Source organism: Ylistrum balloti, unplaced genomic scaffold (assembly GCF_031769215.1).
Source record: "Ylistrum balloti isolate Yb309-2 unplaced genomic scaffold, AGI_CSIRO_Ybal_v1 Utg369724, whole genome shotgun sequence".
Classification (NCBI taxonomy): domain Eukaryota; kingdom Metazoa; phylum Mollusca; class Bivalvia; order Pectinida; family Pectinidae; genus Ylistrum; species Ylistrum balloti.
This window is the reverse complement of record NW_026781942.1, coordinates 2,353,105-2,378,392: the sequence shown is the minus strand read 5'-3', so window position 1 is coordinate 2,378,392 and position 25,288 is coordinate 2,353,105. Positions and strand designations below refer to the sequence as shown.

Below are 25,288 nucleotides of genomic sequence, written 5' to 3'. Positions count from 1 at the left end.
TTGGTTACACCTGGGTTATTATAGACAAATCTGATTGGTAACTCTCATAGTAATAAAGAGAACTTTGATTTGTTAATACTTGGATATTGTAAAAAGTGCTCATTGGTTAATACTATGATATTATATAAAGAGCTAATCTATAGATAGCTCTCATTGGGTAATCTAAGGATATTATAGGGATCTCTCATTAGTGGACAAAAGGATAATATAGAGATTTTGATCGGTTAAACCATGAATATTACAGAGAGATGTGATTGGGTAATCCCTGGATATTATAGAGAGCTCTGTTGGGCTTGGCTAATCCCTGGATATTATAGAGAGCTCTGTTGGGCTTGGCTAATCCCTGGATATTATAGAGAGCTCTGATCGGGCTTATCCCAGGATATTACAGAGCTCTGATTGGCAGATCCAAGGATGGTGGTATATTTCTGTTATTCAAATGAAGGAATGTCCGTTTGACAATAGCTGAGAACTCATCTGCAACTGAAGCATAATGTATATAATTATAACATGCCTTTTAGTCTCTCCAAAATTCATGATAGGAATTTAAATAAATAAAGGGTGATCCACATTCCTCATGTGGAATTTTAGGGTTGCGTCCTCGGATGGATCCGTATAAGATGTTGAATGCTGTACTTTTAACCAGCATTAAAATTGAAGGAAAAAAAAACTTATCTATTTCTCAGTGATGACAATCTTCTGCCTTGCTACTCATAAATGTCAGAGAAATGAAGATTCTAACATCCATTTAAATTGTACTAAATTGAGACATTCATTGATAAATAGATGGCGCATTCTCAATTTGAATTTATAGTGATGTATACTGACATTTTTATTAATCAAATTGTCATTCTCTCAACATGTTTATGGATTCTGGAGAAGCAGTTAGAAACTGCATGTTATTCATCAATGTAGAATTTTAGCCTAGTTAACACACCTTCACTTGTTAGCATGCTAACTTCCTGTACAAGTCGTTGCCCATTCCTCTATTCTAATCCTGAGTAATGGAATTTTGTCACCAGGGATCGGAAAACAAATCTTGTATCAGGATTTAAAAGACCATCAGGTTTCTCCGACGTGATTTTCCTCTCAGTTGTACTGTTAAATTACACTAAAGTACAAAGAGATGCCCCAGGTTTACCAGTAGGTAAACAGCAAAGTACTTCTGATCTGAAAAGTTTTTTTTTATTTTTTTTTTTTATTTTTTTTGTTATCACAGAAGACCTGATTTGGGCTGTTGTAATTTAATGCTACAGGACTTTGATGATTTTTTTCATGTAGCCTGTGTTAAAAATCTGTTGACATGTCAAGAGAATACTTGAATAAATGACAATATTTTGTAAATTTTAATCTTTTCAGAGCTAATTGAGTTTATTCCATATTGTGAAATAACACCAAATGGTTGCCCTGTCCCTTAACCCAGATTCTACTGTCTTAAACATTTAAAGAAAGCAGTTAAGTCCAGAATAATGTAAAGGATTTTAACCAAACATGATATTGATTGATGAACCCAGGATCAAGAAAATTTGATATTGTACTGCAGGAAGTTTGTGATTTCCTAAGAGGCCAAACTCAACATTGGAACTTTGAGTTGATGTTTGAGTTGATGTTTTGTTTTAATGAAAAGGATTTTGATTTGGTCTGGCATTATACACCTCTGAGATTACTGACCGCTCCTTATCAGTGTATAAATAGATGAAATGCCCCTAGGGAGAGAAACAGAAATCAGATATAAAGGAGGTAATCTTCCAATGATTTTCCCTATTCTACATTGGAACGAATTTTCATCAAAATTTTCTTTTTTACTTTCCTGGTGTTCAAAGCAGCATGATTCAGCTTTACCTCCTCGAGACCACACTTAATATGAATAGTGCTGCCAGAGTCCTTGACAGGTTCTGTTAATTTCTAGATTTGTTCAAAATAGCCTTAAAAAAATTTTTCAACAAATTCTGATGCCAAGATGAATTTCAACCAACTTTAATTGCAAACTCGTGCCATTGTCGTTTACAGCAATAAATTTTGATGATCACCTTGGTTTCAAGTGGTTGGAAAGAATTTTTAACTATTTGAAATAACATACAAAAAAAAAGCACAAACAAACAACAAAACAAGTGAGCGTTAGAGACAATAATTATGGTCCTCTTGTCTTTACTAAACTTTGAATTAAGGAATGCTGGTCTTCAAGCATTTCTCCCTGTGGCCTAATGGTTATTGACTCAAGGACAATCTTGTTCTGACAAAACAACAGCCGGGGGCTTTCCAATCTTAGTCACACTCAGAATTTATTTTTGTGGGTTTTTGCAACATTTAAACTGTAATACTTTTCAACACACGTTCAATACATCTGCTTAGAAGTATTCACTAATCTAAATGAGAGCTGGCAGTGATTTTTGGCAAAAAGCAGCATAACTTTTCAATTGATAAAAGGCAGAGAAAAATAAGCAGTTTAATGAAAATTATTTGTAAAGGAATTTAATTTACAAAACACAAAGAATTTGATTTTTTGCGTTCTGAAAGAATCCATCATTTGAAAGAATCCTACATATGAAAATCTCCAATATCACAATGTTTTACTCCCAAATATGGTAAAACTTCCGACTGTTGGACCCGTGTGAATAATACAAAATTATGCTCATGAATTTTCTAGGATGTTAATAATAAAATTATTATTTTTTTCAATACTTGGCTCTTCTGCAATATATGTTAATCGACTGTTCAGAAATCTACATGTTTCAATTTGATCTTCATAACTTTGGATACTGTGACAAAGAAACCAGCTTGTAAAAAGCACAATTCAGTTTGTGTATTGGCAGGAGTTGACAGTGACATACTGGTATGCTGAGTATGGATTGAGACTTAATATGTTTGACTACAGATTAATGTTCGTTAAAATTTTTATGAATTTTACAATTATTAAGAAAGTCTTGACGTAATTATCTTCTCAAGATGTGACGAAAGGCATGCCAACATCTCATAGTCTGTATATATTTACAGAATGCTTAATTAGCTTGTAATACAGAGTTGGGGCTTTAAGTTGTGTCAGTTGGTGCGCACACCATCTTACGACAAGATGTGAAATAAATCACACCTACACATCAATGCTTATTAAGTGACATGTATGTGTATAATCTGACACTGTCAATTGCTTACGATAGCCATATACAGCCTGCTACCCAGTGTTGAACATAGATGTGAATAGTGACCACATGGAGCGATTATTGTGATGCCAATACCTTTATCAATAACAGTAAGACATGTGGTCTCACAATCTGTTTGAACAATATGAAACATAAGTGAAACAAACTAGAAAGGATTCAAACTATCACTACACAGAAAATTTTTGGTTTTATTATAAAGCCATTGTGCTTCGTCCATCGTCATCCGCCGTGTGTAAACTTTTGACATTTTAAACTTCGTCTTATGTTCCACCAGTGGGATTGAGCTCAAACTTGCATGAAAAGATCCTGATATGGTCCTGATCAAGTGTTGTTTTTTTTCCTGGTATGTCTGAAATCCAAGATGGCCACCATCTTGAAAAACATATCTTACATTTCTTCTCCAGTTCTACTGGTGCCATTGAGCTAAAAATTGGTGGGAATGTTAGGGAAAGGTAGCCAACAAAGTGTTGTTATTTTTGGCCATATCAAAACTTCAACACGGCAGCCAGGGAGGCCATTTTATAACATGATTGCGCAATCATGGTTTTCCTGTACAACACTGATTTCAAACTTGTTTTCAAGTTATACAAGTTGGATTGAGCTCCATCTTTACTTTCCAAAAGTAGGTTTCACTTGTTACAGTTACCTACTCCTCACCAAGACTACCATCTGCATCATTGAAAACAGCTTTTTAGTAAGATTTCATTCAAAATAGAAAAAATAACCGTTTTTCCTGCTGAAAGTTTCTGTAGTCAGATGACTGTTAAAGCCTTTTGACTTCTTGTTAAAAACACTGATGTGTTCAAACTACCCATCTTTTTGAACTGACTGGAGTTTTACCATCATCTTTATTCAGATAAAAAGCAACTCAACTATCTTAATGACCATATTTTCCAATTCAGGCAAATCTTTTTATGTAACATAAGCATCTTCATTACCAAAATTTAGTGACTTACGTAGACATTTTAGATGTATTAATGAAAGCCACCCAAAATGTTTTGTCAAAGCAGGGCATATTCTGTGGTGATGTCCTTGATATTGCATACCCATTGGGAAGAAGTTGGAAGTAAACCTGAAGAATTCCAAGATGCTGACAAACAATTAGCCAGATTATACATCATTAACTGTGTTTTGTTATAAAGAACCCTAATGGTTTATACTTGCCATTTCATGTTGTTCAGAAGTGAATTTCCATGCACAGCCCAACCTTGCTTTACTTGATTAACTCAACGGGCAAATGTATGGAGGGCAGTGTTATTTCTGATCAGGTTTTAGAATCATTTATTCATGCTAAAATTAACAAAACTAAAGACAGATAATATAGACATTTGAAAGCTGAAGTTTGTTGTATCAAAGGCTGTATCTAAACTTTTTATTTTTTTTTGTATTTACTTGTAGCGTTTGTCTAATTTAGTTCATTTCATGTTTATATATCAGGTAAAAACCGAAGAACTATTTATGAGTACCACAGAGTTGAAGTGGACACATCCTTGGTCAGAGAGGGCACAGTTGTTATCTTACATCCGAAGAAAAGTAAGTCAGTTCAAGTGATATAGATATTTTATAATTACTTTTATGTATAAGGGGAGATAATCTTGTAAATGCTGGCATATAAAATGACATCCAGTTACTGTTCAATAGCTTTCAGTAGCTTTTGACAAATATTACCTTAATAAACTTTATATTCCCATATATATAAAAACCTGTTTATATGTAAGATTTTATATATTTGTGAGTTTAATAGACATTAACATTATCAACTTAATCCCATTTAAATTACAATCCATTCTTAAAAAACTCACTTAATTTTTTTTATTAGACATGAATGATGTAAAGTAAGCAATATTAGTGGTATTTTTAGGAAGATGTTTCTGAATGAAATTTCAAATTTAAAAATAACAGTCTCAGAAAAGGGAAAAACTAACAAAATAAAAGGTAGATAGTCCTGTGTTTTACAATTAAGAGAGAATCAAGAGTTTGACCATTATCATGCATGTCTAATTTTGAAATCTATGTTAAAACTGCCAGCATGTAACTTACTGATGGACTGTGAAACATGTGTCACGGATGAGCTCGGGTTTGACTGCAAATGGTGTGGGGAGGTACAGCGATGCTCTGATGGTGTGGACTGGAATAGACAGACCTGGCGTGACAAGGGATGTACAACAAAGGTATGAGATTACACTGTTCTCCTGTTCATGTTATTCCAATCTTTGTGTGATTTTCAGATTGTTACCTACTGGCGTTAATAGCACAAAGAACAAAAACATGCATGAATATTTAAGATCAATATTATATACTTCACCAGAAGACATAAATCAAGCTTTTGGATTTGTTTGTCACAAACTACGCATGCATGACCAATACAATTCACTATTTTTACTATTTTTTTGCAAAAAGAATCTACTCTGTAAGCAAGAAGTCAAATTTTTCACTAAGTATCTTCATAATGATCATTAATCTTTCATCTAGTATCCTTTGGTATGAGACTTTTTCACAGATAAAATTTGATTTCTTTTGAAATCGTTTTGATATTGTTTATATATGAAATTGACCAAACATTGGTTGTACATTGTGTTTATGTTTTTATGTGTTTGCATGTATCCTGTTCATGTTGATTAAGCTATAGCAATATATAGTGTTGCATGCAGTAATGCTAACTGGCCCTATAATTGCAAGACTTTTGAACTTGTAAAACATCCTAAATCAAATTTATGGCAATTTTTCACATTCTGTTGAAAAACCTAGAATATGAAATCATATCATGATGTAAGACATTTGAGGTAAACTTTGTATTTTTCACTTGTAAATGATTTAGTTGAGGCCTTTGTAAAACCTGAGAGAGTCTGGGCACCATGCAACTGCCAAAAAGTTTATTTATACCCTTAAACCTCTCACAACAAATTACTGAGGGTCTTGCAAACTTACAGCCAATCATTGGAGGTTGAACAAAAGCCCATTAACAGAACAGAACAAGTATTATATTTTAGATGTGATAATAAATCACAAAAAAGAAACCTATCAACATATATGTTGGTTTTAATTGGATTTCAAAATGAAAGTGATTTACATGTACAAATTACGATATCTTCAGATTTTAATTAAGAGCTTAGTGGGACAAAAAAAGATAGCAACATTTTTCACATTTAATAAAAGAAAACAATAGATCTCCTGAAGTGCTTGACAGATTTTGACCTTACTAGATTTGGTTCTGTTTCTGATTGTTTTGTCCAAATTCAACATTTTTTGCTTTAACACAATAATTCAGAATCATGTTAGCATTGGCGTTTTCTGATTAACTGCAAATACTTTATACTTAACATTTTTATTACAATTTCTCCTGATGGGACCAAGCTTAGTTAGAGCGATGACCTAAACAACCTCGAGTAAAGAACTGAGATGCGTCTTTCGGTGTTGCCAACCCATTTCCTTTTGAACCTATGATGTGTACGAACTTTTAATGTCCTAGGCAAGAAACTTTACCTCTATTACTCTGGATGCTTGTGACAGGCCTCCCGTAGTTACTTCAATTACTCTAGATGCTTGTGACAGGCCTCCCATAGTTACCTCAATTACTGTGGATGACTTGTGACAGGCCTCCAATGGTTACCTCAATTACTCTGTATGTCTTGTGACAGGCCTCCCATAGTTACCTCAATTACTATGGATGACTTATGACAGGCCTCCCATAGTTACCTCTGTTACTCTGGATGTCTTGTGACAGGCCTCCCATAGTTACCTCTATTACTCTGGATGCTTGTGACAGGCCTCCCATAGTTACCTCAATTACTGTGGATGACTTGTGACAGGCCTCCCATAGTTACCTCAATTACTGTGGATGTCTTGTGACAGGCCTCCCATAGTTACCTCTAATACTCTGGATGACTTGTGACAGGCCTCCCATAGTTACCTCAATTACTATGGATGACTTATGACAGGCCTCCCATAGTTACCTCTAATACTCTGGATGCTTGTGACAGGCCTCCCATAGTTACCTCAATTACTCTGGATGACTTGTGACAGGCCTCCCATAGTTACCTCTATTACTCTGGATGACTTGTGACAGGCCTCCCATAGTTACCTCAATTACTCTGGATGACTTGTGACAGGCCTCCCATAGTTACCTCAATTACTCTGGATGACTTGTGACAGGCCTCCCATAGTTACCTCAATTACTCTGGATGACTTGTGACAGGCCTCCCATAGTTACCTCAATTACTGTGGATGCTTGTGACAGGCCTCCCATAGTTACCTCTATTACTCTGGATGTCTTGTGACAGGCCTCCCATAGTTACCTCAATTACTGTGGATGACTTGTGACAGGCCTCCCATAGTTACCTCTATTACTCTAGATGCTTGTGACAGGCCTCCCATACTTACCTCAATTACTGTGGATGACTTGTGACAGGCCACCCATAGTTACCTCTGTTACTCTGGATGTCTTGTGACAGGCCTCCCATAGTTACCTCTATTACTCTGGATGTCTTGTGACAGGCCTCCCATAGTTACCTCAATTACTCTGGATGTCTTGTGACAGGCCTCCCATAGTTACCTCTATTACTCTGGATGTCTTGTGACAGGCCTCCCATAGTTACCTCTATTACTCTAGATGCTTGTGACAGGCCTCCCATACTTACCTCAATTACTCTGTATGTCTTGTGACAGGCCTCCCATAGTTACCTCTATTACTCTGGATGTCTTGTGACAGGCCTCCCATAGTTACCTCTATTACTCTGGATGTCTTGTGACAGGCCTCCCATAGTTACCTCAATTACTGTGGATGCTTGTGACAGGCCTCCCATAGTTACCTCTAATACTCTGGATGCTTGTGACAGGCCTCCCATAGTTACCTCTATTACTCTGGATGTCTTGTGACAGGCCTCCCATAGTTACCTCTATTACTGTGGATGGCTTGTGACAGGCCTCCCATAGTTACCTCTATTACTCTGGATGACTTGTGACAGGCCACCCATAGTTACCTCTGTTACTCTGGATGTCTTGTGACAGGCCACCCATAGTTACCTCTGTTACTCTGGATGTCTTGTGACAAGCCTCCCATAGTTACCTCTATTACTCTGGATGTCTTGTGACAGGCCACCCATAGTTACCTCTATTACTCTAGATGCTTGTGACAGGCCTCCCATAGTTACCTCTATTACTCTGGATGTCTTGTGACAAGCCTCCCATAGTTACCTCTATTACTCTGGATGTCTTGTGACAGGCCTCCCATAGTTACCTCTATTACTCTAGATGCTTGTGACATGCCTCCCATAGTTACCTCTATTACTCTGGATATCTTGTGACAGGCCTCCCATAGTTACCTCCAATACTCTGGATGTCTTGTGACAGACCTCCCATAGGTTGTTTAGGAGGTAGCCAACAGCTAATAAAAGGAGACCCTGCGTAAAACTTATCCTAGTTTTTCACTGGGTGATAAAGCCAGCAAACTTACAAAGAATTATTCAACTTTCATATCACTCAACTATAATTTAGTGATTTACCTTCTAATACAACAAGACTCACTTTTCCCTTTATTTCTGCTTCTTCATTTACCTGTCTTTCCAGTTGGTTTTTCATAGTCTTAATACATATCTGCATGTACCACATGTCTGGCATGATTATAAACTGAATTACCACCTTACATCTGAACCAGAAACTGAACTGTCATATTGTATAGGAACCATGAATTAAACCTCCACCATACTCTTGTATAGGAACCATGAATTAAATCTCCATCATACTCTTTCATAGGAACCATGAATTAAATCTCCACCATACTCTTTCATAGGAACCATGAATTAAACCTCCACCATACTCTTGTATAGGAACCATGAATTAAATCTCCACCATACTCTTTCATAGGAACCATGAATTAAATCTCCACCATACTCTTGTATAGGAACCATGAATTAAACCTCCATCATACTCTTGGATTTGAACTAAAAATTAAACCTCCACCATGTTTTTGGATTTGAACCATACCAATTTAACCTCTGTCATGTTCTTGGATTTGAACCATACCAATTTAATCTCTGTCATGTTCTTGGATTTGAAATATAAACTGAACATTCATCTTGGATTTTTAGCATAAACAGAATGGGGAACTTGGATTTATAAGAGTCATATATTGGACTGCCTACATGATATTTGATTTGAACTCAAATTTAAGCACCCTCATAATCTTGAAACGGAACCATTGGCTATGATTTGAATGATAAACATAATGTCCATCTTGGATTTTCACTAAAGATTTATTTGTTTGGGGTTTCTATTTTGTCATAAAAACACTACAGATGGAGAAATACTAGGACACATTTGTAGTACCATCAGACTGAAATGTTATATAACCTGGACACGGATATGTCTGAAGAATCTTGTAGGACAATATTTCCTAAATATCTTTTAGAACATGTATTACAAACACATGAAAATTGATGAAGTAGCATTTAATTCTAAACTGAATAAATTTGCTGCATTGAAAAATAATAGATGTGTATAAATAAAAAAAATCAAATCAAATCAAAGTAAAAATCAACATGTGGTCTCTTAGAAAAATTCATAAATTTTTTTAATGCACTATATATGGCCTGTTTGCAATATTGTGATCAGGCTGTGTAGAGTCATTTGTAAGGTCAGCAATTTGTCAGGTAAAAATCCTGATTTCCTTCTGGTGATAGTCATTGTGGTAATGTTATTGTTAGGTTGATAAATAAAAGTTTTTACATCATTTTAACAAGGGCCTAATTGAGGCACAATATACGCCCGTCGCCAGTCTTCGATGGAAAAGTAGTATCTGACTTAATAACTAAGTTGTCTTGGAATAATCTGAATATCATTTGGGGAAGTTTTAGCCATGTCATACCACCATTTGCTGATATAGTATGTGAACTTATGATTTACATACACTATATACTAACAAGGGCAGTTTACGAAAAATTAACTAAGGGGGAATAACTCAGAAACTACGCATGCAAGGAGGGCAATTTTCATACGTGACACTCTGTCACCTTGAGATATATATGTGTACAAAGTATGGTGACAATAGACCAAGGACTGACAAAGTTATGGCCCGGACAAGGAAAGTTTACGACGGACATACGGACGGATGGACAGACAACGCCATACCATAATGCTTCCTGACATACGACGGGCATAGAAAAAGCATTTGTTATGAAAATAGATCAGATATATCACGTGATTTTTACCTATGAAATCAGTTTTTGACATCACAAATTCTTCAGAATTGATTCATGTGAAGCAATAAACACATTTTCACTCAATTATGTTTTATAAGATCTTTTATAACCAATTTTTTATCTAATGACCTACAATTTCCATGTCTTCGACAATCCAAACAGAGGCTTTTTAAAAGCATACAATATACATCTGAGATAAAGTTTAAGCTTGCTACATTAGGAAGCTTCTCATTGAATTACAACAAAATGGTCATTGTATGAATATAGTGGTTAGAAAATTTGATTCTTTGCAGAAACACAAGGGTACTTTTGGTGCTTAAATTTTGTAAATGCTTCTAAGTAGAAAACTTGCATGGTTAGCACTTCAGGTTCAAAGATAACCAAACCCTTACACATAATAGAACTTTTGTTTTAACAGTCAAATATCATATACTTCCTTACTTGGGAATTCTTGTGATTTCCATTCAGATTTAAAGATGAAAGGTCAAGGCCAACCACACAAATACCTCATTGTTTAAAATTAGTATGGCTGTGAAAAATGTCAATTGATTATGTATCTGTTTTTTTTTCACTTTGGCACTTTTCATTTTATTGATATTTACTAAGTATTTAATTGCTGCTGATATAAAATAGGTACCAGATGTAGTCGAGCAAGGACTGTATAAAGCATTAATGTCTCAAGGAACTGAAAATAGCTTTAGGCTTTTACCTGATCAAAACCATTAAAAAAATGAGAAAAAATGAAATTACAAGATTGATAACATTTGCCAGTACATATCTTGCTCAAATGATAAATGGATCCCACAAAAAAATTTGATTTTTTTTTTAATCTCATTTTTAACTTAAAGATACAAGACAACACGCTTTGAGTCTCAGCCATTTCTAATATACATAGAATGGTTGTAGGCGATAGATCTTTTGTGTCGGCAGTACTGAAAGTTCTTTTGTGTCCATGGTAATAAATGGTTTTATATGTGTTTATATTTTATTTTGTTACTGGCAATAGGGCAATGATAATGTCACATTGTGTAATGTCGCTGCCAACACTACACAAGTGCCAGCAGTCGTAACCACGGCCATGCCAACCACAACACTACCACCCTCTGTGCCGCCAGTTGTTACAACCACCTCTGCTCCATCTGTGCCACCCACAACATCTGAGCAAATGGTTACCACGTCAGTGGGAATTACCATTGTGACATCTCCTCCCAAAGTTAACGGGATAGTTTGTGACAAAACAAGGGTAATTGAATCACTGCTTTTAGGTGTGAACTTCACAGAAAAAATGTCCATGTGTTTGTCTTTACCCAAGGAAAATAAGCGCTACTTTGCTTATCCTACTTGTAGGAATTGTCTGTAAGATATCGACCATGATAAGTTTCATCAACAAATGTATCGCACATAACCCATATTTTGTTGGTTTCCATTTTTTCTCACTGACAAATATTTTTATATTTTCTAACAAATTGATTTTCTGTCTCTGGAATTTTTAGTCTCTTCCTCTAAAAATTAGGTAGCAAGCTTATAACATTGAAAATACAGTAATTATATCTTACCTTCATCATGATGACAAAAGTACATAAACTGTTTAGGTGGATTTGTTTGGCAGCCTGTAAATACAGGTGATTACTTACTATTGGTCCTATATATTTATACAGTATAACAGGGATAAGTCGAAGTTGATGGTACCAAATGAAATATTCAACTTATTCAATGGTTCAACTTCACCATGTTTCTATGAATGGAGACACTGTGCTTCGAAGGTTGACGCTATTTGCATCGGTTGTTTTCCAGATACTTGTCTCAAAGAATGACATAACAGTAAAGTAATATATCAATTTTTTTTTTTACATGGATACGCACCCACTCTCACACACATAACTCGAAATTGATACCAAAAGTAATACAAATATTGTACTTACATTTATATCCCCAAGAGTAACAAGTCCCGTCAACAACATTAAAAAATAAAACTCAATAAATACGTTCTCATGAACATTCTACATTGATATAACATTGATAGCACTGAGGTGGGTTACGAAAATGTGAAGGATGCGACAACGTCGCTGAAGCATAACTGTATTAACATAACCATGAAATAGAATAAAATAAGATTTGCACTTTGTATATGTACATGTATATCTAGTATATATATTTAAAATCATAAACAAATGTGTCAATGACGCACTAGCATTTTTATTTATCTGCATCGGCACAGTAGTTATCGCTTGTTTTTTCCTTTTTTGGCAGCCATGTGCATGAAAAAGTAAACAAAACACAGTAGATTTTCGTTCAACAGTCTATGGTGTATTTTGTTTTAAATTTGATTGCCTAATTCTGTATAAATTCTAACTTTCAACCATACACCAGTGTAAACGAAGGGATTAACGTTCAATTGAAAATTACAATCGGGCCTATTAACACAAATACCGAAACATTATGTCATTTGGACCGAAGCCAGGAAATTTTTATCTGAGACAAGGTGATGCCTTGATATTCGACACAAAAAAGGAAATTTTGGTAGAATCTAGAAGTGACAAACCACAAAATATATTTGATACAAATGCAGTATTTGACTCAACAGTGTTCAAATCATACATGTTTATTGACTAAGATAAAGAAGAGAAAAAATCGGGGCTGAACTAAAAATTTGACATATCCAATGTATTTAATTCAAGCTTGTTCGACACTAGGCAGATTTACTGTGGCATTTAATTTTACTTATCTCAGTAGCAATTCTTGTGGTAAAATTAACCAGGTCTCCGATTCACATAGTTTTGAGACACAATTTCATTTTCTTTATTTTTCTTCAATATAGGGCTTAAAGTATGCAAGTTTTAAATAAAAAGAGAAAAGATTCTGATATTCCTTGTGAATGTTTCACAATTTGCATATCATCTTGACTGATAATTGACATCAACGTGACCGACAATCTGCAAATCACCCTCAATTGATTAAATACCACACATACTGTATTCGATCCAATAAGCGCCCAGGCCGCTTGAAAAATTGCAATTAAGGGGGCGCTTATTAGAGACCATCTTAGATGTAAAAGAAACACATTCAGTGCTAAAAATCTGCCTCCACCAGGAACTTTCCGTCTCCTTTTTGAGGGGTTTTGTAAAGAGGTTTTCAATTCACTCTCTTTTTGTCTCCAATTGCGAATTCGCTTCCTATCTATACCATACTGCTTTCATGCTTTGCTGTTTCCCCATTCCTTGGCAAACTCCACAACTTTTAACTTGAAAGAAATTTCATACGACTTGATTCAGCCCCCTTTGTGAGATTGTGATGTGTCTGTGGTCGCCATAATTTCAGTGTCAACCTCTATGTAACAAGGTGCACTCTGTCATTATGTGCTCGTCGATAAATTGTTTCAGATCATCTTAACATGATAAAACGAAAGGGAATTTGTTTATGATAAAGATATAAAATTCCATTCATACTTGCCTGTTTTTAGCACAACTATTCCATTTGTCATTTGATATCTATCTGCTTCATTTGTTTCTGTCAGATAATCTATCACACATGAAAAATATCATTTCTTAATCTGCTGTATCAATGGCTATCTTACCTGTTAAGTAATGGACTATGCCTATTCAGTCGTCGTTACTGTGGCTGAGCACGCGACACCAAGGTACACAAGGTAAAGGTCACCTACCACCTGGTTTAGGAATGTGTGAAAAAAATGTCTTTTATGTATGAATATTTGTCTGAGGTCAGGGAATATCATGTTTATAGAGAGTGTTGGAAACCATTCATAGGGCAGTGCCTTGATACAGTTATAAGACCTTTCACTGTGACGTCACAAAGTCACGTGCGTGAATGGTCTAATTGAGGATAATAATCTGTTGGCAATCAGAGTTGTGAAAGAAGGGAAAACAGTGGGTCACATTCCAAGTGAACCGTCAAAAACAGCTATTTTTTTATCAGGCATGGTCAGAAAATTGTGCTAGTAGTTACAGAAGACACTTATCGACAAATTCCTCTGTTGCTGGTGGACTGGAGATTAACTGTTTTTTATGTTTTTCTGGAGTACATCTCCTTATAAACCGACTTAAAACACTTCTTGATCGTGACTAAAACGTAAATCAAGACTTCTAGGTATCTGAAGAGGGGAGGGGGCGCTTATAGGGACATGGGCGCTTATAGGGACATGGGCGCTTATTGGGTCGAATACAGTATACATATACACATTGCATATCACACTCATCAGATGATTTGCATATCACCTTTATCTGATAATTGACATGTCACCCTTGGCTGATAACCAACATATCACTCTTGCCCAATAATTAGCTTAACACCCTCAACCGATACTTGGCATATTGTGCTCATCTGATCACTCTCGTCTGATGACTATCGTTCTTGTCTGATAACTATCACTTTTGTCTAATAATTGGTATATCGCCCTCAACTGACAATCGATCTACAGATCCATAATTATTGGTGGTTTAGTGATTTAATTTGATATAAATCAAATGGTGTTTTTTATTTCTCTTACATCTATGTCTGCTCTTTAATATTATAATTTGGGATGGACTTTGGCTATCTGACCTAACAATTACCAGAGGCAATTAAAGATAAAAAACCTTCACAAAATCTACCAAAACGTTCAGAAGAAGTGATGAAAGAGCTTTATTTTTAAAGCTGCTAACTATGGTTAAGGAATAACTTGCTTATAAGGGATTTAATATCATCCCCAAGATCACAGATCACAAGGGGATCCATTTGATGTAAAGGTCATGTCACTCTTACCATCCATCCACTTTACCAGTTTAAGTGCACCGATCAAACTCGGATTTCAGACACTTATTTTTCTTATCAGGACTGTTGGCTGGAGATGACTTTTTGACCATTATCAGGACTGTTGGCTGGAGATGACTTTTTGACCATTATCAGGACTGTTGGCTGGAGATGACTTTTTGACCATTATCAGGACTGTTGGCTGGAGATGACTTTTTGACCATTATCAGGACTGTTGGCTGGAGATGACTTTTTGACCATTATCAGGACTGTTGGCTGGAGATGACTTTTTGACCATTATCAGGACTGTTGGCTGGAGATGACTTTTTGACCATCATCAGGACTGTTGGCTGGAGACTTTTTGACCATTATCAGGACTGTTGGCTGGAGATGACTTTTTGACCATCATTATCAGGACTGTTGGCTGGAGATGACTTTTTGACCATTATCAGGACTGTTGGCTGGAGATGACTTTTTGACCATTATCAGGACTGTTGGCTGGAGATGACTTTTTGACCATTATCAGGACTGTTGGCTGGAGATGACTTTTTGACCATTATCAGGACTGTTGGCTGGAGATGACTTTTTGACCATTATCAGGACTGTTGGCTGGAGATGACTTTTTGACCATTATCAGGACTGTTGGCTGGAGATGACTTTTTGACCATTATCAGGACTGTTGGCTGGAGATGACTTTTTGACCATTATCAGGACTGTTGGCTGGAGATGACTTTTTGACCATTATCAGGACTGTTGGCTGGAGATGACTTTTTGACCATTATCAGGACTGTTGGCTGGAGATGACTTTTTGACCATCATCAGGACTGTTGGCTGGAGATGACTTTTTGACCATTATCAGGACTGTTGGCTGGAGATGACTTTTTGACCATTATCAGGACTGTTGGCTGGAGATGACTTTTTGACCATTATCAGGACTGTTGGCTGGAGATGACTTTTTGACCATTATCAGGACTGTTGGCTGGAGATGACTTTTTGACCATTATCAGGACTGTTGGCTGGAGATGACTTTTTGACCATTATCAGGACTGTTGGCTGGAGATGACTTTTTGACCATTATCAGGACTGTTGGCTGGAGATGACTTTTTGACCATTATCAGGACTGTTGGCTGGAGATGACTTTTTGACCATTATCAGGACTGTTGGCTGGAGATGACTTTTTGACCATTATCAGGACTGTTGGCTGGAGATGACTTTTTGACCATCATCAGGACTGTTGGCTGGAGATGACTTTCTGACCATCATCAGGACTGTTGGCTGGAGATGACTTTTTGACCATCATCAGGACTGTTGGCTGGAGATGGCTTTTTGACCATCATCAGGACTGTTGGCTGGAGATGACTTTTTGACCATCATCAGGACTGTTGGCTGGAGATGACTTTTTGACCATTATCAGGACTGTTGGCTGGAAATGACTTTTTGACCATTATCAGGACTGTTGGCTGGAGATGACTTTTTGACCATTATCAGGACTGTTGGCTGGAGATGACTTTTTGACCATTATCAGGACTGTTGGCTGGAGATGACTTTTTGACCATTATCAGGACTGTTGGCTGGAGATTACTTTTTGACCATTATCAGGACTGTTGGCTGGAGATGACTTTTTGACCATTATCAGGACTGTTGGCTGGAGATGACTTTTTGACCATTATCAGGACTGTTGGCTGGAGTTTACTTTTTGACCATTATCAGGACTGTTGGCTGGAGATGACTTTTTGACCATTATCAGGACTGTTTGCTTAGGATGGCTTTTCGGGTCAAAAGGGCAAATATCAATGTCACTGTTACTATGAATAGAAAATGGTCAGGATCACCATTTTGTCAAAATTAGTTCCCATGCACTACTTTCTTATTGGGAGTGTTTGCTTTGGATTGTTTTTCAGATTAAAAGATTACAAATTTCAAGGTCACATTTTCTTTAAATAGAAAATTGGTCTCTGCTCAAGAACACAAGTTCCATTGAACATAATAAATTCAAATTTCACATACTGCTGTATATACACAGCTTGCTTGGGATTGTGGCTTGCATGGGATTGCTTTAAGATGGAAAGATAAAAAATGAAGTCACTGTTGCTATAAATAGTAAATTAATTTTGGCACTCTACTGATTGGGAAGATTAGTACCATTTTTCTACCTTGTTAGCTCAATTGATGGAAGTATTAAACATACTGATATATAGTTGTTTCCATTCCATTAAACTATTAATATACTCACCATAATCCCGCCTTGGTTGGTAAATTTCTGCACTAGTCTCATTTTCTGTCTTTGTGATCACGCCCATTAAAGACTTGAGGATTTTTACAAACCACTAATGAGGAAATTTATCAGAATCACAGCTTGTGAATTGGTCAGAACACCAATGTCAATAAAGCTATATGAGATTCACTGATAGTTGGGTAAAGACTCATGCATTGGTCCTCACTATGTTCAACCCTCTTCAAACCTATGTTAAAATATTTTTAAATAATTCATTACAACTAACAATTCATCAAAATTCTTTGTTTTGCTTTATTCAGGAAACAAATTTCAATTACATGCTTTTAACCAAGCCAGCTTTTTAAACAATGAAACCTGTCTGAACCTGAAAGTGACTCTGCTAGAAACCAATCAAATTATACTCATATAACTTCCAATTAAATTTTCATTAATAAAAACTTCAGGGCTATAATTTTGTGTATGGTGAATGCCCATGGTCCTCAGTTTCAGTATGGTAAATCAACCCAAGAGAAAAAATTACATAATGGCGAATGAGATTGTAGTTAAGATACATAATGAAGAAAAAGTGATGAACTGTTCGCAAAGGGCAATAACTCTGTATGTAATGTTAGCTTGAGGTCCATGTGATACAAGTTCAATAGGTCAATTGTAGAGGTAGTCAAATGAGAAATTTTTGAATCATAGGTGATTTAGTATACATTTAAAACTCTAAACAAAGGACAATAACTCTGAACTTTAGTATGTAAACCACACTTGGTAGTTTCATGGTATACATGGAACTCACATTCTGAGTTTGGCAGTTGTGATCGCATGAGTAATGTTTATGACATAAATGTGTAAAGGATGACAACCATTGTAACTTCTAGTGCCCTATCCTGAGACTTTGAGTAAAAGGCTATGGTATACATACTACATTTAGCTGAAATTCTCTGGTACTTAGGTTTTCAAATCAAACAGCTTTCATTTTAGACAGGTTTCACTGTGCAATTGAAATCTGGCTCTTCTTTATTATAGCTGTCGTAATGGAGTTAGTTCTTACTTAAACAACATGTCATCTACTTTTCAGACTGTCCATCATTTAGCTTTTATATCTATATATATATATTTTTTTGTTTGATCAAGGAAAACTAGTGATTTTTCTATATTTTTTTTATATGTCCTGTTGAATAGTGCTCAATATATATTTCAGAATAAATCATGTAGAAAGGATGAGAAAAAATCTGGGTTCATGTTATGAATTATTTGCATCGAACACTTGTGATTGTAATTTTCAGATAGTCAAGGCAGAATCTGTAACTGCTAGCTTGTCGTAGTGTAAGATGGGTTATTTATGTAACTGCATGCATTGTCTGTATTGTTTGTGGATTCTTGGTGCATGTTTTGTGAAGTAATTGTCACTTTGTTGACATGAAACTGAATCAGGAACTTGTTTGTAGTTATCTCCCCTTACTTTCAATTCTTTCTGCTTTACAGGCTGGGAACTCTAACTGTGACCTACTCAACAACAAGAATAAAGGTATGTAGGGTATTTGTCTGGTGATAGGCCCTCACATATCTATTTCTGTTTCATTAGAATAACAAACAAAGGTATTTCCTTGTCCTGCTCCTTGATTTTGATTGACACTTGTATGTTGGACCCTCCCCCCCCAATGTTAGGATTAACTATATCGGCACTCGTAAGATACAGATCATTTGTACATACAGGATACAACCCTAAAAAGTGGACTGTGGGCTTAATAAGAATATTTCTTTCAACATGAAAAATGTTGAAATCTTAAAATTGAAAAGATTATATATTTCCACATATACCTTTACATGTATATTCATATTATCACATTCATAAGTCATACACTTGAAAACCTTAATTATTTACAGATCTAATATATTGCTATATTGAAGCTTACCAGAATGAGTAACAATTGCCATTGTTTACTGTAAATTTTCTCATAATTGGGGACCAATAATTATAAGTAAAGATCATTATCTTTTTAGGTCATCTGACCTGAAGGGTCCGATGACCTATAGTCATCATGCTTCGTCTGTCGTCGTCCGCCGTGCGCCGTGCGTTGTGCGCCGTGCGCCGTCCGTAAACTTTTCATTCAAACGACTTCTTCTCAAATACTAGAAGGTCTAGGGGGCTAATACTTGGCACAGAGGATACTGGCATGGAGCTCTACCAAGTTTGTTCAAATGAATGACCTTGACCCACTTTAAAGGTCACAGGGGTCAAATATGTTAAAATCTTTAAACAACTTCTTCTCATTAACCAAAAGGCTCAGAGTGTAGATATTGGGCCTGTGACATGCTGGGATGAAGGACTACCAAGTTTGTTCAAATGAATGACCTTGACCCACTTTAAAGGTCACAGGGGTCAAATATGTTAAAATCTTTAAACAACTTCTTCTCAATAACCAAAAGGCTCAGATTGCTGATATTGTGCCTGTGGCATGCTGGGATGAAGGGCTATCAAGTTTGTTTAAATGAATGACCTTGAACAACTTTCAAGGTCACAGGGGTCAAATATGTCAAAATCTTTAAATAACTTCTTCTCAAATACTAGAAGGCCTAGGGGGCTAATACTTGGCCCATAGCATGCTGGCATGGAGCCCTACAAAGTTTGTTCAAATGAATGACCTTGGCCCACTTTCAAGGTCACAGGGGTCAAATATGTTAAAATATACAAAGGACTTCATCTCAATAAGCAAAAGTCTATGAGTGCCGATATTGGGTCTGTAGCATGCTGGGAGGAAAGGCTACCAAGTTTATTTAAATGAATGACCTTGAACAACTTTCAAGGTCGCAGGGGTCAAATATGTCAAAATCTTTAAATAACTTCTTCTCAAATACTAGAAGGCCTAGGGGGCTAATACTTGGCCCATAGCATGCTGGCATGGAGCCCTACAAAGTTTGTTCAAATGAATGACCTTGGCCCACTTTCAAGGTCACAGGGGTCAAATATGTTAAAATATACAAAGGACTTCATCTCAATAAGCAAAAGTCTATGAGTGCCGATATTGGGTCTGTAGCATGCTGGGAGGAAAGGCTACCAAGTTTATTCAAATGAATGACCTCAACCCACTTTCAAGGTCACAGGGGTCAAATATGTTAAAATCTTTAAACAACTTCTTCTCATTAACCAAAAGGCTCAGAGTGTAGATATTGGGCCTGTGACATGCTGGGATGAAGGACTACCAAGTTTGTTCAAATGAATGACCTTGACCCACTTTAAAGGTCACAGGGGTCAAATATGTTAAAATCTTTAAACAACTTCTTCTCAATAACCAAAAGGCTCAGATTGCTGATATTGTGCCTGTGGCATGCTGGGATGAAGGGCTATCAAGTTTGTTTAAATGAATGACCTTGAACAACTTTCAAGGTCACAGGGGTCAAATATGTCAAAATCTTTAAATAACTTCTTCTCAAATACTAGAAGGCCTAGGGGGCTAATACTTGGCCCATAGCATGCTGGCATGGAGCCCTACAAAGTTTGTTCAAATGAATGACCTTGGCCCACTTTCAAGGACACGGGTCAATTATGTTAAAATATACAAAGGACTTCATCTCAATAAGCAAAAGTCTATGAGTGCCGATATTGGGTCTGTAGCATGCTGGGAGGAAAGGCTACCAAGTTTATTTAAATGAATGACCTTGAACAACTTTCAAGGTCGCAGGGGTCAAATATGTCAAAATCTTTAAATAACTTCTTCTCAAATACTAGAAGGCCTAGGGGGCTAATACTTGGCCCATAGCATGCTGGCATGGAGCCCTACAAAGTTTGTTCAAATGAATGACCTTGGCCCACTTTCAAGGTCACAGGGGTCAAATATGTTAAAATATACAAAGGACTTCATCTCAATAAGCAAAAGTCTATGAGTGCCGATATTGGGTCTGTAGCATGCTGGGAGGAAAGGCTACCAAGTTTATTCAAATGAATGACCTCAACCCACTTTCAAGGTCACAGGGGTCAAATATGTTAAAATATACAAACGACTTCTTCTCAACAAGCAAAAGTCCATGAGTGCTGATATTGGGCCTGTAAGATGCTTGGAGGAGAGGCTACCAAGTTTGTTCAAATGAATGACCTCAACCCACTTTCTAGGTTTGGCTTGCTTTTTGTCAGATGACCGTTAAGGCCCATGGGCCTCTTGTTTTCTGATAAGATAATTGGATCCAAATTGTACTTGCAGAGGTGCATTTTTACAGCACTGATTTTCAAAAAATGTTGATGAAATGACACATTTCTGTTTATTTTCAGATTTTTCTCTAGGAATTGTGATAGCAGTGATTGTGATATTATTGATCCTCATAGGAAGTATCGGTGGCTGGGTATTTTATGCCTACACCCACCCACAGTCCTCTTCTGGCATGTGGCTCATGGAGGTAAGACAAAGGTCATAAGGGGTTAGGTCAGAGCAAAAGGTCATAAAAGCTGGGGCCTAATCCAAATCGTAAGACTGGGGTCAGCAAAAGTTTCAAGATTAGGGCTTTAATCTCAGGTCTGAGACTTGGAATCATTTAATATCACTAATTAAAAGGTCAACTAAAGTGGCAAGGCTTCAAAGTAGATGTAAGAAGGCTAAGATTAGCTCAAGTAAAAAGGTTAAGGGTCAGTTTAGATCATAAGGTTAAGGGTCAGTTTAGATCATAAGGTTAAGGGTCAGTGAGGTTAGAAGATTAGAGATCAGAGCAGATTGTAAGGGACAATTCAGTCATTAGATTGGGGTCACCTTAGGTCAAAATGCTAGAGGTTAGCTAAGGTCATAAGAATTTAGATCAGTTTTGGTTATTAAACCAGGGTCAGATCATATTGTAAGACAGCTAAGGAGATATGTCTTGGGTCAGGTCATCTTGTAAGACAGCTAAGGAGATCAGGCTTGGGTCAGGTCATCTTGGATTGGTGGGTATCCACTAGCTACATTAAGGACTGGGTATAAACTCAATGGTCTCGAGTTGAGGTGAAGTTTTATAACATGGGTATTAACGACTATATAATGATTTGTTATAATGTTGTAATATTTATTTTGAAGTTCTGAACCTCCTTTTTTCATTTCGGTATCGTATTACACGTTAGACTTTTTCATCTTTATTTTTTTGTAAACATGTTTCAAACTTTAATTTTTCTAAAGCATGATTCAAACTTATATGGTTTTTAAAAACATTTTTCAAACTTATATTCCAGCACCGTCCAAGCCAGATGAAACAGAAAATGGCAAAAATGAAATTTTGGAAGAAAACAACATCTTCAGGAGAAAAATATGAAATACGATCAGAGGCAGAAGCTTAGCAGTCATGTGACCATAGAGAGGCGGTCAATCAGAAACTAGAAAACTTCAACATTCACTACATCTCTATTTTGTCAGATACATTTACTATGTAAAGCCTGTGTGTTATGTAGGCATTGTAGAATCCTAAATCTACTGTTGGTCTGTTCTACTATGATTACATATTTTGATAAACAATGTGGCCCATTACTTAAAACACTAATCATGACCAACTTCCACCAAGTATTAGATTTTATCTATGACTGACACAAAAATTGACCCAAGGAGTGTCTTGTTTGGTTAGCTCACCACATTACCACTGCAATCAAAATCTCTTGTACATGTTGCTGACATAAAATGTTTTTGAAAGTCGGAAATTTCTTCAAGCTGTTTTATGACATGTAATGTTACCATATTCAGTGTTATTGTTGAAAGAGAAGAAAAACATTTACTGGATAAATATTTCTGGTTTTTTTCTTTACATGTACGCTAACCAGACAGTAAAATGCTGGGCCCACAGGCAATGTAGTATGATTCAATGTCACTTTGAATTTTCTTTTTTTTTTTTCATGAAGAAAATATTCCATCCAAGGAATGTGATATAAAAAAAAAACAAAATAATCCCCGTGTCCACATACAAAGACCTGCTCATTACGGAAGGTGGTTTTTTTTTTTTTCATTTAATTTTCAAATTTTTTTTGAAGTAAGCAAGTTTCATACTTCAATGGCATGTGTTATTTATTTGTTTACAACACTGGTCCAATTTCACATGAAGAAAATTTTTCAGGTTTGTTGGCAAGGTGCTTGTCAACACCTCACAACTCAAAGCTAAATTATGTCTTGATTCTATGCATGCAACTTATTTTTAATTTGAGCTAACATTGTAAATAATAATCAATATTTTATACAGTTAAAAACATATGTTAAAATATCATAAGAAGAATGATTCAGTTTTTAAACAGATACAGATAAGATACTAATATCAATGATAATATCTTGAATGGATGAATTTGTTTTTACACTGTTTTAAAACAGGTCTTTACCTTCACGATTACTTTGTTTTTCTTGGGTCCTTCCATTATACCTGTGAAGAGGAAAGTTTTCTGTAGTTGATGTTACTGTTTAAGTACCGGCATGTATAGGAAGTAGACCTATGATGTCCCTGCAACTTGAAAATTTATTCATTTCATTGAAATTCAGAAAGCCTTAACCACCAACATGATGAGAAGTGAACCAATCAGTACTATTACATCAGGTCTACAGAGACCATGGCTGTTGGTGCTTGATGAGTCTAAAGTACCAAGAAAATTGGAATTGTATTTCAGTGGTCAAAGCAGACTCCGCATAAGTGTTTCCACAGAAATACAAAAATAATCCTATCTCATGTATCTGTGTCTCTTTTGATTTTGATAATTGATGTTGAAGGACAATTAAATTTTTAAAAAAAAAAGACCTTTGTGCCTTCCATACATTGTTAGGTATCAAACTTATGTAATTTTTTCCTAACTTCGGTGTTTCATCATGCTCGGTAGCACTTAAAACACAACTGTGTGAAGGTATAGAGACCAATTATATTGTTGTAATATATATTTATATAACGGCACATTCATGTGTGTTAGGATATTCTTTATTGTTTTATTGACAGTTTCATTGGAATCATAAACAAGGAAGAGAACTTTGTCAGGTAGGTCACATGATCTTGTGGCACATGATTATGTGTGCCAGTCACATGGCAGTGTGTGCTTGTCACATGATAGTGTGTGCTTGTCACATGATAGTGGGACAATTTTGTATGCCTAGATCCTTGTTCGAAGTTGATAATACGAAAAAATGTTATTTTATAGCTTGGTGGAAAGTGTGTGATAGATTTGATGACTACATCGATAGAATAAGAAATTAAGAGAAAAAAAAAAGAATTTCTATAATGCTGGATTTTGTAACAGAAAAGGTAGCAAAAAATTACTTCCTAATTCAAGGATTGTTAATTTAATTTTGCAAATTGAAGTAATTTATCATCATAGGCAAAATATTGTGTCTTGTTTTTGTTATATCTGATAAACTTGTTGTCCAGAAAATTTGGAAGGGCTGATTATCAGCATGACAATGGAATGACATGAACATGGTTCCAATTTGTGTTTATCCCATGTGTATACTTGGTAGTATATAAATATATTATATTGATACTTGGTAATATATGAATATTATATTGAGGTCGTGGTGGCCGTGCTTAAGGAGGGCACCAAATGATTGACAAGTCATGGTGTGGCTGTCTAGCAAAACGGAAATGAATTATTTTGTTGGTGTGACACATCAAAGACTCGAACAGATTTTGTTGTGTGCGAGTTCACTGTGATATTGTTTGCGGATGTGTGGTTGTTATTTTTTTGTATAGTATCAAAAAAATTTGTTTATGTTTACCTTTAAGTAGCACAAGAGCATGAATCAGATTTTACACAGACTGACATTATGATGAAATGGATCAGTATACTGGTCCATACAATGAAGAAGTCGACAAACGACAGAAGTTACGGGAATACTCAGTATTTTAGGAGTATAAGAGATTGTGTTGTTTATTTGTTTTTAAAATGGCAATATTATGTTGGCTTCTAGCTTCAGGGAGTATACAAGTACAATGTGTTTAGATAAATGTATTGGGGTATTGGGTAACATTGATTAAGTATAAGATATATG

At 35.9% G+C, this 25,288-nt stretch overlaps 1 protein-coding gene across 1 annotated transcript in view; it reads left to right on the top strand.

Annotated features, from left to right (window-relative positions):
- Positions 1-22,620, top strand: part of LOC132565521 (plexin domain-containing protein 2-like) — a 131,728-nt gene extending 109,108 nt beyond the window's left edge. Inside the window, exons 10-14 of the mRNA XM_060230172.1 lie at positions 4,596-4,691; positions 5,187-5,329; positions 11,361-11,697; positions 21,592-21,716; positions 22,516-22,620. Of these exons, the coding sequence (XP_060086155.1) occupies positions 4,596-4,691; positions 5,187-5,329; positions 11,361-11,697; positions 21,592-21,716; positions 22,516-22,620 (806 nt within the window). The remainder of the gene's footprint in view (positions 1-4,595; positions 4,692-5,186; positions 5,330-11,360; positions 11,698-21,591; positions 21,717-22,515) is intronic.
- The last annotated feature ends 2,668 nt before the right edge of the window (positions 22,621-25,288 follow it).